Here is a 13,817-nt window from a genome sequence, read left to right as displayed (position 1 = left end):
GGAATCTTCCAAAGTTTGAGCCATGTATGGCTAGCTTTACACTTGAGAATGCACAGATAGAATGCACAGAAAATTACACAGGTCATTGGATTGCTGATAAGGTCAAGAGCTGTTTTTTTTTTTGTACAGATATAACAAAGCACTTTAGGGTTAGGATTTACATACCCTTTACAGTTCAGTAATACAAAATTATTGAAGCCATATGGAATTCAGCAGTAAGTGCCAGTATATTTCCTCAGCACAGGATTCTTCCAATCCCTTATCTAATAAGTTGATGGACAGACCAATAATTATGTTTAAATATAATGATCGATCAAAGATATTTACAGTACCTGATATACTGGCATAATGTAATGCACATTGCAGGAAGTTTGCCTTACTGATTATGCTTGTGTATGTGACAAAAGTTTACATAGTATTTATTAATGATTTGTTTTAACAATTGTATTAAAGTTACATTCTTACACACAAAGAAAATGAAAATATACTTTTTTTAAGGAAATAATAAGACAGATATGAAACAATGGCAGTTTAGCTTGCATATAATTTGCAATATTTTAGTCATAACTAAAGTTCATCTACAGTCATTTAAATTTTCACAATGCAAAAGGAAAAGGATAGTTTTTTTTTTTTTAGCCATCATAGACTACCTGCTGGAATTTTGTGGAGCCTATAACAGAACTTGTTTTCAGCAGCCATTTTATCATTATTTGATCCAGAACAACATACATGATTTATAAAACAAATTTCTAATTTGCAGGGAAAGAAATACTAGCATCTGGTGTCTGCTTAAACAAAGTATCTTCTTGATAAAACTGACTGCCCTGATTTTGTAAAATGCCGTATAACTCCTGCTGAAGCACTTTCAGATTGGTCTTCACTTCTTCCATGACCCTTTCAACCTCCTCTCGTTCCCTGTGCAGTCCTTCTCTCTCTGTTCTCAACTGATCTATCTCCGTTTCCAAAATAGCAATGTTCTCCATCTTGCGCTTGCGGCAATTTTGTGCAGCTACTTTATTCTTCCCACGTCTACGAATGTCCCTGACCAAAGCCAGCTGTGATTCTGTTAATTTGTAGCGTGACAGAAGTTCGTTAAAGTCCTCCACAGGTAGATTGATGATTCTTTCTATAGGAAATGGAATTTGCATCGCAACTGCCCTTCTCTCATCCCTACTGCAGACCAGTTCTTGAGTTCGAGATGTAATGTAGGGTTGGGTTTCGCACAGGTTGTGTTCCATAAAAGACTGTGTTAGGTTTGTAGTCATATGATACTGGTTTTGATAGACATGTGGTGGAATTATTTCCATAAAGTCTGACTGCAGCCTCTGTGTATCTATGTTATCTATTTCAATCGATTCACCATCACTGAAGTTTAAAGATAAGCCAGAGTCTGATTCAAAATCATCTTGGCCTTTACTGGGCTGGTGTAGGGAATGGACACCATTTAGACAAGCCTCTGGCAATGCTATATGGTCTTGTGCACTCATCCCACTTGTAGGCACCAGCTTTGAAGCATAGTGATTTATGGCACCCATTTGAGACACATTTGACATGAACATTCCTGTGCAGGATGTTGGACCATATTCAGAAACCAAAGAAAGAGTGGGTACTTGCTGAGCTTGAGGAGAAATGGGGTCCAGGTAAAGTCGATCCAAGTTTGACATGCCCTGGCTTGCATTTGGCACGATACTGTCTCTTGGGTTAATTGCAGGACTGCATCCAAAAAACGGCACTGTAGGTGGCTGGCATCCATATTCAGTATTATATGCAGAATCTGAGTGCATATCCAGCCCCTGAATAAGACAAGAAAGAATATTAAATATTTTTCAGTGAAAAGTTTCAGTCATGCAAGACATTGGATATCTTGTATTAGTAATTCAAGAACAACTGAACTTTTATTGCTGTCTTTTCCTCAACTGCGGGATGCACTGTTTGGCCTAGTAATTAATATCACCGAATGAAGATCCAAAAATATTTAATTGTCACCAGCACATGGACAGAGTGTATATCTTTCAGTAGGAACCCTGTTGCCATGACCCCTGTCAGGGGATTTTTACTCACTTTGGAGAGATTTTCTCTCACGTTTTGTTGTGTTCATGGGACAGTACTTACAGGAAAAACAATTCCCTACCCTATCCAAACCTAAAGTTTTGGTGTACCTTTAGCCATTTGTTTTGCTCTCAATAATGGGGAAGGGTTACTCGCTCTCTTCCTGTCCTGGTGACAACTTTCCTAACAAGATGGAAAATCAGCAGGTACACGAACAGTAATGAAAACATTTTTTTTGTAGCGTACTGGAAGACTACCCTTGTCAGCCTTTTACTGCCGTATGTGTTACATTTACAGGATTTTCCTCACTTCCAGCATGGTAATAACATAAGTAGAACATGAAGTGGTGGAAAGTCACCTTAGCTAGATCTCAGGTAGTATTAAAAATATAACATTTAAATTCAGACAAAACCAATGGGCCTCTAATGAAACAATAATGTAAGGCCTTATATACATGGGTATACTTAATAGTACACCTGTGTGAGGGCCGACATGGGATGTACAGGTGTTCTGCGTATGTGCGTGCAGGCAGTCCCATGTTTGTCATTTGGTATGCAGCAGTTGCACGAACACAGCCGCTGCTCCCAATTTGAGATCCATGCGGGTGCATGTCCCTGAATTCAGAAAGCGTGAGTTCAGGAACACAGACCCACACAGATGTCATATTGTGAGCAGCAACTGTATCCGTGCAGCAGGCACAGCCGCTGTTTGAATTGACATTAATGAGACTGCCTTCACGTGGATGCACAGAACACCTATGCATCCCATGCAGGCAAACACGGCTCTTGTACATGATCACTTATGTAAAAGGTGTTTAACATTCCAACAGTAATCAAAACATCCAAAGAACAGAGGTATCACCGCTCAGGCAAACAATCCGGATCAATCCAAGACGGGTGCAGGCTCTGGCTCTCCACCACACGTGATGCAATAGGAAGAAGGGTTAGCTGCACACCGGAGGATTGATGAGTATAGCTTATAGCTTAAGTTATATAACGTATGATGAAGCACAAGATCATGTGAAACCCGTTACCAAGTTCTGTATATATGTCCTGGTGTTTTATGTGTCCTATGGATCAATAAATATTTATTATACTCATCAATCCTCCAGTGTGCGGCTAACCCTTCTTGCTAATAATCAAAACATACTTTAAATTCAAATGGAACAGTGGAGAGATATCCAACACACAACTTATTGCCTTTCCTGGTAGCTCTTAAAATGGTGTTTCACAAGCTTTCAGTATCACCATTATATCAGCATCATACTGCCACCTTTACTGTTAAAAATAACCCAGCCACCTAGACTAACAGCATCTGTGTTCTGTAGGGACTTGGGGGTCCGCATAAATAACCACATCTTGTTATTGGGATGATCCAGTAAAACCCAGAAGTTTTGGATAGTAGCAACACCCATAGAGATGGTGACAGGTTTGCTTTAAAAGCTAACTTAACCAAATGATACTTGATTTCTGAGAAGGCACAGATGAATTGAATCACCTGCTAATTTCTTCAGTGGCAAGAAATCACTGATATTTGACTGTGTCTCCCTGCATTGGTTATAAAGCCAAGGGTATATAACTTAAATATTATTATTATTATACAGGATTTATATAGTGCCAACAGTTTGCTCAGCATTTTACAATATAAAGGGAGACAATACAGCAATGATACAGTTCACTACAAGAGGGATAAGAGGGCCCTGCTCCTTGGAGCTTACAATCTAAGAGGGAGGGGCTGGTGGTACAAAAGGTAATAACTGTGGGGATGAACTGATAGGAGAAATAGAAGATTCGGTTAAAAATGGGCGTATCTTGGAGATGTTGTGGAGGTGATAGTTAGTCGGGTCAACTAATTCAACGAATAGAAAAAAAAAAGAATTAATAAGATGAACACTTCTATATAAATAAGGATGTACCCACAGTTGATCAACAGGAAAAAAAAACCCTTAGTGTCGGTTCAGACTACTGCAACCTGAAAGTCGCACAACTTATGGTGTGACTTTGCCAGGTGACTTGATGTGACTTTGAAGCCACTTTCATGCAAGGCAACTTTGCCTGTGGCCAATGAGAACATCAGCTACAAGTAATCCTCTTTAAGAATTAGAATCGGCTGAAAATTGCTCGACCGATCCGAATTCTGTGTAAATAATTGCTGGTTGCTAAAGAGTGGACTGGCAAGCCACCCACCATGTCCTTAACAACCAATGACTTATCAGCTGTCTGCAGGGTTCCCCACTGACAGCTGAATGTAAAAAAAAAAAAGCCAGCAATTCAAAAATTTGAAGAAAAACTGCATGCCCCCCCATCCATACCAGTCCCTTCAGGTTTTAAAGGGAACCCCATGCCAAAATTATAAAAAAAAATGATGTGGGGGCCCACCCCCAAAATCTTTACCAGACCCTTATTTGAGCATTCAGTTCGGATGTTCTGGAAAAGGGGGGGACGAGCTAGCACCCCCCCGGCCACATGCTCTGAAGATGGGGGTTGTGGGGTGCGGGGAGTGTCTTATCGGAATTTGGAAGCCCCCTTTCACAAGGGGGCCCCCAGATCCTGGCCCTCCTCTGTGAATGGGGTACATAGTACCCCTACTCATTCACCAAAAAAGTGTAAAGATAGTAAAAACACAACAACAGCTTTTGACAAGTCCTTTATTTATATAACTAAAAGAAAATTGTCTCCCAATGTAGATCCAACGTCAATCATGATGAACGCTGCCATCTGACAATTCCTAAATAAGCTAAGGCTCGGACCCTGCACCCTCGTTACTTAATCAACCAGAATGCCCTGGTCGATGATGACTCAAGGGGGAAGGGTCACCTGGTGACTTAATCAGGTGGCCCCACCCCTTGGTTATTTAAGAACTGTCAAAGGGTCGAGAACTGTCAGCAAGAGCCTCTGTCGGGTGCTGAGCTGTTTTTTTATTTAGGTTGGTGTTCATTGACGTGATTGACATTGGATTTACTTTCAGGTAAATTTATTAAGTGTTGTGTTTTACACTTTTTACACTTTTTGGTGAATGAGTACTCCATACTTATTCACATGGGGAGTGGGGGGCCTAAGATCCTCTTGTAAAAGGGCGCTTCCAGATTCCAGTAAGCCCCCCGCCTGTAGACTCCCACAACCAGAACCCAGGGTTGTGGGGAAGAGGCCCTTGACCTCATCGACATGGGGACAAGCTGCTTTGGGGGGGGCCTCCCTACCTCAAAGCACAACCCCCATATTGAAGGAATGTGGTTGATGGCCTGGTGTGGTTCTTATTCACCCAAAAGTGTAAAATGTGAGTAAAAACACAACAGTTTTTCACAAGTCGTTTATTAACCAGTTGGGTGCCGTCCTATAGCAAAAATACTGATACAGGGTGGCAGGGCTGCGCAAACTCACGTATATATACGTGATTTGCATGTCTGGGTAGGAGATTTTTTTTTATACTAGTAATGGCGCCAACTTATAGTGGGACTGTGGCGGGCATTCTGACACTGGGGGGGAACTGACTAACTGTTTCTGACATCCAAATGTCACTAATACAGTGATCAGTGCTAATAAAAAGCACTGACACTGTACTAATTACACTGGACAGGAAGGGGTTAACATCTGGGGCGATCAAAGGCTTAACTGTGTGCTGTTTTGCTGTGTGTGATTTACTAGGGAAACATACTGCTGTGTATTTCTCTGCTGTTCAGAGAAATACAAAGCAGCATGTCAATGCTGGCAGGACAGAGACCTGTGTTGTTTACACACAGGTCTCTTCCCTGTCACTGTTCCTCGGCGATCGCCGGGTGCCAGCGGGGAATCGCCAGCCTGGACCTGGTGATCAACATCTATAGCTGCCAATGGCAGCTCGGGTAGGGCGGCGCGTGCACTATCCAGAAATACAAAATCACATATATATATGTGTGATTTTGCGCAGCCCTGCCATCCTGTAGCAGTAGTTCTTCTATAGGGCAGTCTGGAAGCGGTTAGGCACCTGATTGACCCATATAGCTTGATGTCATCTGCAAACATAGAAATAGTATTTTTAAGTCCAAACTTTATATTTATAAATAGGTTAAAAAGTAATGGGTCCCAACACTGAACATTGGGGTACACCACTAATAACCTTGGTTCATTCAGAGTATGATTCATTAATCGCTAATATCTGAATACGACATTTAAGCCAATTTTCTATGTACAGGTGAAACTCAAAAAATTTGAATATCGTGTTCATTTATTTCAGTAATGCAACTTAAAAGGTAAAACTAATATATGAGATAGACTCATTACATGCAAAGCAAGATAGTTCAAGCCGTGATTTGTCATAATTGTGATGATTATGGCTTACAGCTCATGAAAACCCCAAATCCACAATCTCATAAAATTAGAATATTGTGAAAAGGTGCAATATTCTCGGCTCAAAGTGTCCCACTCTAATCAGCTAATTAAGCCATAACACCTGCAAAGGGTTCCTGAGCCTTTAAATGGTCTCTGTCTGGTTCAGTAGGAATCACAATCATGGGAAGGACTGCTGACCTGACAGTTGTGCAGAAAACCATCATTGACACCCTCCATAAGGAGGGAAAGCATCAAAAGGTAATTGCAAAAGAAGTTGGATTTTCCCAAAGTGCTGTATCAAAGCACATTAATAGAAAGTTATGTGGAAGGGAAAAGTGTGAAAGAAAAAGGTGCACAAGCAGCAGGGATGACTGCAGCCTGGAGAGGATTGTCAGGAAAAGGCCATTCAAAAGTATTGGGGACTTTCACAAGGAGTGGACTGAGGCTGGAGTCAGTGCATCAAGAGCCACCACACACACACGGATCCTGGACATGGGCTTCAAATGTCGTATTCCTCTTGACAAGCCGCTCCTGAACAACAAACAACGTCAGAAGCGTCTTACCTGAGCTAAAGAAAAACAGACCTGGTCTGTTGCTCAGTGGTCCAAAGTCCTCTTTTCTGATGAGAGCAACTTTTGCATCTCATTTGAAAACCAAGGACCCAGAGTATGGAGGAAGAATGGAGAGGCACACACTGCAAGATGCTTGCACTGACACTCAGTGGCTGAATATCTCCTTGCCATGGGAACTCTGCCATACTGAAGTCTCTATCTGCTCAACCCAGCTCTGATGAAGAAGGGAACACCCTTCGAAACGCGTTAGCCTTCATTCCCCCCCCTTTTGGATTTACCTGTAACCCTGTTTGGATTATGGTTACTTATGCCTGTTATACCATCACTTTGTGAGTATATTTCCTTAATAATAAAATGAGTCACTATTTATTGAGGTAATGCGCAAGGTTTGTGCGCTCTTTCTTTCATCTTCTATTGATTTGGGGAGCCATGTCATCTGTTGGTGTCAGTCCACTGTGTTTCATTAACTCCAAGGTCAACGCAGCTGTCTACCAGGAGATTTTGGAGCACTTCATGCTTCCTTCCGCAGACAAGCTTTATGGGGATGCTGACTTCATTTTCCAGCAGGACTTGGCACCTGCCCACACTGCCAAAAGCACCAAAACCCGGTTCAATGACCGTGGGATTACTGTGCTTGATTGGCCAGCAAACTAACCTGACCTGAACCCCATAGAGAATCTATGTGGCATTGCCAAGAGAAAGATGAGAGACACGAGACCGAACAATGCAGAAGAGCTGAAGGCCGCTATTGAAGCATCCTGGTCTTCCATAACAGCTCAGCAGTGCCACAGGCTGATAGCTTCCTTGCCACGCCGCATTAATTTCTGCAAAAGGGGCCCAAACCAAATACTAAGTACATATGCATGCTTATACTTCTCAGAGGTTGGATATTGTTCTATGTACAATCCATGTTTTATTGATTGCATGTAATATTCTCATTTTCTGAGATTGTGGATTTGGGGTTTTCATGAGCTGTAATCCATAATCATCACGATTATGACAAATCACAGCTTGAACTATCTTGCTTTGCATGTAATGAGTCTATCTCATATATTAGTTTCACCTTTTAAGTTGCACTACTGAAATAAATGAACTTTTGCACGATATTCAAATTTTTCGAGCTTCAGCTGTATTTACAGACTGAACTATATAATAAGCTGGTTTTGCTAGTCTGTTATCTACCCAAAACTAAAATATATTTTTGGGTAGCCCTATCATTTGCACTTACCTGTAGTTCAGTAATAGACATGATCTCTTGCCAAGTAAGATCCATGTCTCCTTAAGTGCACTGTTCTCCCACTTATGGAAAAAGTGTTTCAGATTTGCATTTCATGTAGAGGGCACCGAACATAGTAACATTAAACAACCAGGAAAGTTCACAATATTTCTTGATTTGCTGTGCCTTTGAAGAAAAAAAAAGTGAGTTTTTATTATAATTATGCTGAGAAAGAACACTTAAGAGCCCATCATCATAAAGTTAGTTAATGCCTGTGCTAGCTGAACCTAACATTTTTCTTTTACTTTCTAAAGGTGGCCACACATGGATAAATGTGCAAAAAAATATTTTTCAAAGAAAAAATAATCCGGTGGCGCATGCATCAAACTGTTCAACAGGTAAAATGTTTTGGGCATAAAATTAGCTAATCTGACATAATTTTGGGGTGCTGAAAACGAAGATGACCCTAAAAAATGTTGATTGGCTCTAGTTTCCATGATATATTCACCCATCTAATGACGTAAGCCATTCAAAATGATGATGCAACTTCAGCTGCATATTGCGCAATTGATACTGGTGACCAATAGAAAATTGCATGTATACTGAGATGATGCAATATTAGCCTTTAATTGCATCACTTCACTGCATAAAAGCTGCAGTATCTGTAGCTGATTGTAGTTGGACAGCGTCTTTACATTTTGTTTTATGCTTATATAGGCTACTCAGTAATGCCTCGAACTTGTGTGAATAAAGCAGATAATTTCTGCTATATCTGCGGTGAAATAACTTTTATCTCACAAAAAAGGAGGATAACAGGAATGATTAAGAAAGCCTACAACTTGTATTTTGGCTGCAAGATAGGAGACCAGGACAAGAGCTGGGCACCACATATATGCTGCAATTCTTGTGGGACGGCACTGGAGCAATGGTTGAATGGAAAAAAGGCATCTATGCCTTTCGCTGTGCCAATGATTTGGAGAGAGCCAACAGATCATGTTAGTAATTGTTACTTTTGTATGGTGCCTCCAATTGTAAAAGGGCTAAATAAGAAGAAAAAGTTATCTGTGCACTATCCAAATATTCCATCGGCAATACGTCCAGTTCCTCATGGAGAGGGGCTACCAATTCCCAAAGCACCAGAATCCTTCGTGGTTGAGTCCAGTGAGGAAGAACCTGAAGCGTGTAGTCACGTGCAGTTGTAAGAGATAGCCCTTTCCTCGAATACAAGAGAAAAGCCAAGAGAAGCAAAACCGACACAAACTGAAGACAAAACTAGTGAGAATCCTAAGTATTAAAATGATTCAACTTAGCTTATGGCTATAATTTTTCTTGGTAATCCTATGCAATATATTATGCCATTTAGGCTTTGTTATGTAGTCAATATCACTTGCTTTATATTTGTGGAAAGACATCTATCTATATAATTATTGTGCATTATTAGTCATTACGCCTATAGTAGAAAACTTTCCGTTTACAGAAAAACTAGAGCCAATTGACAAATTTCATTGTTATATTTGAACTCAGAATGTGAAATTCATTAAGAAATGGATCCTTTTGTTTCCAAAACTGGCAAAAAATAAAAATTTGTTGAACAGTGTTATCAGTGTAAAAATCCTCACAAAAAATATAATCATATGTAAATAATAAATACATAATACTATTATTAATGTTATTAATGTTGATAATATAAACTGAATAATAAACTAAATAAAAATAATTAAAAAATAAAAGTCCAAATAATTCAGTCCATCAAGTAATCACCATGTGAAAAAAATCATAGATAATTCATGTTATTTCAAGAAAAAACAAATAATTCAGTCCATCAAATAATCACCATGTGAAAAAGCTGTGCAAAAAATAAATTATATATATTATATATAATATATAAATTATATATATGTATAATATATATATACATATATAATATATATGTATATATATATTATACATATATATAAATGATATATATGCTGTGTTGCCTCACACTCTTATGGTTGGCACACTGAGCTTTGGTTAATAATTTCCCAAGGGTTAGATCAAATGATTTTCCCTTCAACTTGCAGCACTGGAATCCTAGGATTACTGTTCCCAATCTCCAAGGCAAAAAATCCTCCTTCCAATACTCCACTCACATTAGACCATATAGAAGATAAAAAACTTGAGAACCCCACATGGTGTAGTACCATTTAAACAATTTTATTGCCACAGTAAAGTGCTACTTACAAAATGCAAATATATAGTAAAGCCCAAAGATGTTATTTGTATAAGCTTTCTGTGAGAGGAAAGCCGGAAAAGTGCTCTCACCACCGCCAGCCTTTGATCTCAGATGCTCCCGCATCACTTCTGGCTAACGTCAATTCCAGTCCCTTATGAATAAGTAGGAAGGGATGAAACGCGCCAAGGCGAGGCTGTGCGGCGACCGGAATTGACGCGAACTGGAACCGGAATTGACGCAGGAGCGTTTGAGATCGAAGGCCGTCGGTGGTGTGTGGATGGGGGAATCGGGTCAGCTTTTTTTGTTCTACCCACTAATTAAACAAGAAAAAAAAAAAAACGGATTCCTGTATGGCCAGATAAAAGGTGGGCTCACACTAGAACTGTGAATCCTGCCAAGGTTCACCTGTGCCCACTACCTACTTCCCTGCTGGTTTGCACTCACACCGGATTGTAAGAAAATGCTCCTGGGAATGCTTGCAAGTGTTCCTGGACACACTCCCCTGCTAACCAGGCCAGCAATCCCTATTTCAGTACACAGTTCTCTGTGAAGTGGACTGTAAATGGCTTGCACTTATACTGCAGCTAACTGTACCAGATCAGAAGACAATCGCGTCTGGGACTTCCTGTTCCAAGTGGTCCTGTGCACAGTTCTGAACACACACATACACAAACGAGCAGGCCCAAGGAGCTGAACCGTGCCTGGTTCATTGTGCTAGTGTGAGTGCACCCTAAGAGGAAGTCAGAGGAATGTCATTGTTAGAAAAGAGAGGTGAGAAATAGTGCAGGAAAGAGTGTATGAAGCTTAAAGTGACACTAAAGCTTTGTTGTTGTTTTTTTTAAAAATAACAAACATATCTATACTTACCTGCTCTGTGTAGTGATTTTGCACAGAGAAGCCCTGATCCACTTCTTTTCAGGTCCCGTCTGGTGCTCTTGGCTCCTCCCCCTCTAGCAGTGCCCCCAGGGAAAGCTGCTCACCCTGGGGGAACCGCTGTGTGCTCTTCCCCTAGCCGCTGCTCTATGCATCCATAAGACACATGGCATGGCTCGTCCCCCCACTCTATCCTCATTGGCTCACTGGATGTGATTGAAAGCAGCGGGAGCCAATGGGCTCCTGCTGCTGTCTCAGCCGATGAGGAGGAAGAGTCCCCAGAGAGCAGCGGCTGTCAAGAATGTCGCTGCATTGGATGGGACATGAGTAAGGATTGGGGGAGGGCTGGGGGGGCTCTGCACATAGAAGGTTTTTTACGTTGATACATAGATTACATGAAGGTAAAAAACCTTGAGCCTTTAGAACAAATTTAATAATGCATATCCAGGTCCATTAAGGTATGGTTTTATCTTTACAGTGTGAAAGAACTCATGTAACCTGTACCGAATTTGGACTACTGAGTATTTATTGAGTGAATTGTAATGCCAGCTGTGAGCCAGGTCTTCTCGTCTAACATCAGTACCTGCCCTCACAAATTCACATTAGGGGTGGATGGGCACAAATTCCCACAGAAAATTCCAAAATCTTGTGAAAAGCCTTTTCAGAATAGGGAAAGTCTGTACTCTCTATGGTCTCACCAGTCAGTATGTGTCACTTCAGGAGTGATGGGGGTAATGGTAGATTGAACCTTTGTGTTCAGCAAGGGACCAGGTAATTGACACTCCTGGAAGGGTTGGATTCTGAAGATTCTTTGAATAGCAGTTTCCCTTCATTACAGTTGCAACTTCCTTTTGAGAAGGACTTAATTTTACAAATGTATTTTTGCTACAGAGTCACTTTGATGGAGAAAAGACCCCTGGTTTTATAAAGAGTTCAGAGTGTAGCTGCCCTGGCCAGGTAACCTATATTTGAGCTGGCAGTAGAGGATGAGGACTAATATAAAGACATATGGTTGTTAAATATTTGTAAACCCTATTAAGGAAACTTATATTATGCTCGGAGATACCATTGATGTTGAGAAATGTTGCTGAATGCTGAGGAAAAAACTATGTCCATTGTTTTAGTGTCCTCAGAGATAGCATTACCGTCCATAGTTTCCCTTCTATAGCCATTGCTGTTTCCTCCCTCCCTTCCTTGTGCTGCACTGACTAGATAACATATTATCAAGAACATTCACTCCTTTTGGTGTTGTGTACTAAGAACATGTACTTTCACATTCTTTGGTGCTCGGTTGTCCTAGGTGCCTTTTACAGAGAATCCAGTGCACACGCATTTTATCACAATTATGAGCAATATTATTGGAAAAACTGTGAAACTTCAAGTGTACAAAGTACAAATTAATATATACCAGACACTGAGCAAAACTCAATCTAACAGTAGCAGATGTTTTTAGTATTAAGTGTAAAATTAAGGAATACCTTGGGTTGGAGATATAATTAAAGTGGTTATGAAGTCTCTGTATACTCTTTAAAGGCAAATTTGTCTTTATTAGATTTTGTATCAAATTAAACAATACATAGCAAGAAAATAGTAAGAACATCGTCAATGGAATGGGCAAAAAAAACAAGAACATAGGTATCAGTATGATCCATGGGGATGAAGGAAGATGAATCCACACATAGATACAGGGGGGGCATCCCCAGACAGGCGATATTCAACAATAATGAGATTATTCCATAAAACCATGAGAGTACACTCAGACAGAGAGGAAAAAGAGAAAAGGAGAGAGAAAAAAAAAAAGGGGGGGGGGAGGAAAAGGGGGAAGGGAGACACCAGATGTAAAGATATTGAAGGAAGAGAGGAAAGCAAAGGAAGATGGTTGTGAGACGGATATGTCAACAAGTGGAGACAAGGTGATCATCCATCAGTATCCCATCAGAATGATCCCACCGATCACACCCCAATACGGACCGCAGGGCTACATCGATGAACATGCTAGAACAGTGGTTCTTAACCTGGGTTCGATCGAACCCCAGGGGTTCAGTGAGTCAGTCTCGCGGGTTCGGCAGAGGTGAAGACCCACACCCGACTCATATGATTCGTGCAGTAAATATTCATTATTATGTTTTTGTTTTTGTGTGAAAATCATGTTTTAATGGTTTTGTTCTTTGTTCTTAACGGTTTTGTTCATTTTGTGCACCTATGTATAAATATATACCTATGTTTTGAATTTTAAAAATCATATTTTATTTTTCCAATTAAGAAGGGTTCGGTGAATGCGCATATGAAACTGGTGGGGTTCAGTACCTCCAACAAGGTTAAGAACCACTGTGCTAGAATGATCTGTATGCTCTTTAGACTTATTTGCAATGCAATGATATTGAGAATAGCCACTTACCTACTTTGAGGGGGTTCTCTGCTCTCCATTCCGCCTCGTCTCTGAATACCCTTTCAGCAAGCTGTGGGCTGAGGGGAACACGTGCAAGCTCGCTCCTGAGCTGGGCTGAGTGTGTCCATAGACACACACAGCCTAGCTCAGGATTTGAATGCTAATGGATCCTGCTTCTCTCAGTGAGTTCAGTGAG

General features: G+C 40.6%; 1 protein-coding gene across 2 annotated transcripts in view; it reads right to left on the bottom strand.

The window, feature by feature from the left end:
• Window positions 1-380: 380 nt before the first annotated feature.
• The window catches only part of NFE2 (nuclear factor, erythroid 2), a 37,061-nt gene continuing 23,624 nt past the window's right edge, over window positions 381-13,817 (bottom strand). For both annotated transcript variants that reach the window (XM_089691410.1, XM_089691411.1), the window contains exons 2-3: window positions 8,157-8,330; window positions 381-1,793 (exon numbers count right to left, since the gene is read on the bottom strand). In XM_089691410.1, coding sequence (XP_089547536.1) covers window positions 750-1,793; window positions 8,157-8,201 — 1,089 coding nt within the window. In that variant the 5' untranslated portion in view covers window positions 8,202-8,330 and the 3' untranslated portion in view covers window positions 381-749. The remainder of the gene's footprint in view (window positions 1,794-8,156; window positions 8,331-13,817) is intronic.

Source organism: Staurois parvus, unplaced genomic scaffold (genome assembly GCF_062004578.1).
Source record: "Staurois parvus isolate SC_StPar_1 unplaced genomic scaffold, SC_StPar_1.0 ptg000562l, whole genome shotgun sequence".
NCBI lineage: Eukaryota > Metazoa > Chordata > Amphibia > Anura > Ranidae > Staurois > Staurois parvus.
Note: the sequence above shows the minus strand (reverse complement) of the source record. Positions and strands in the feature narration are given on the sequence as shown.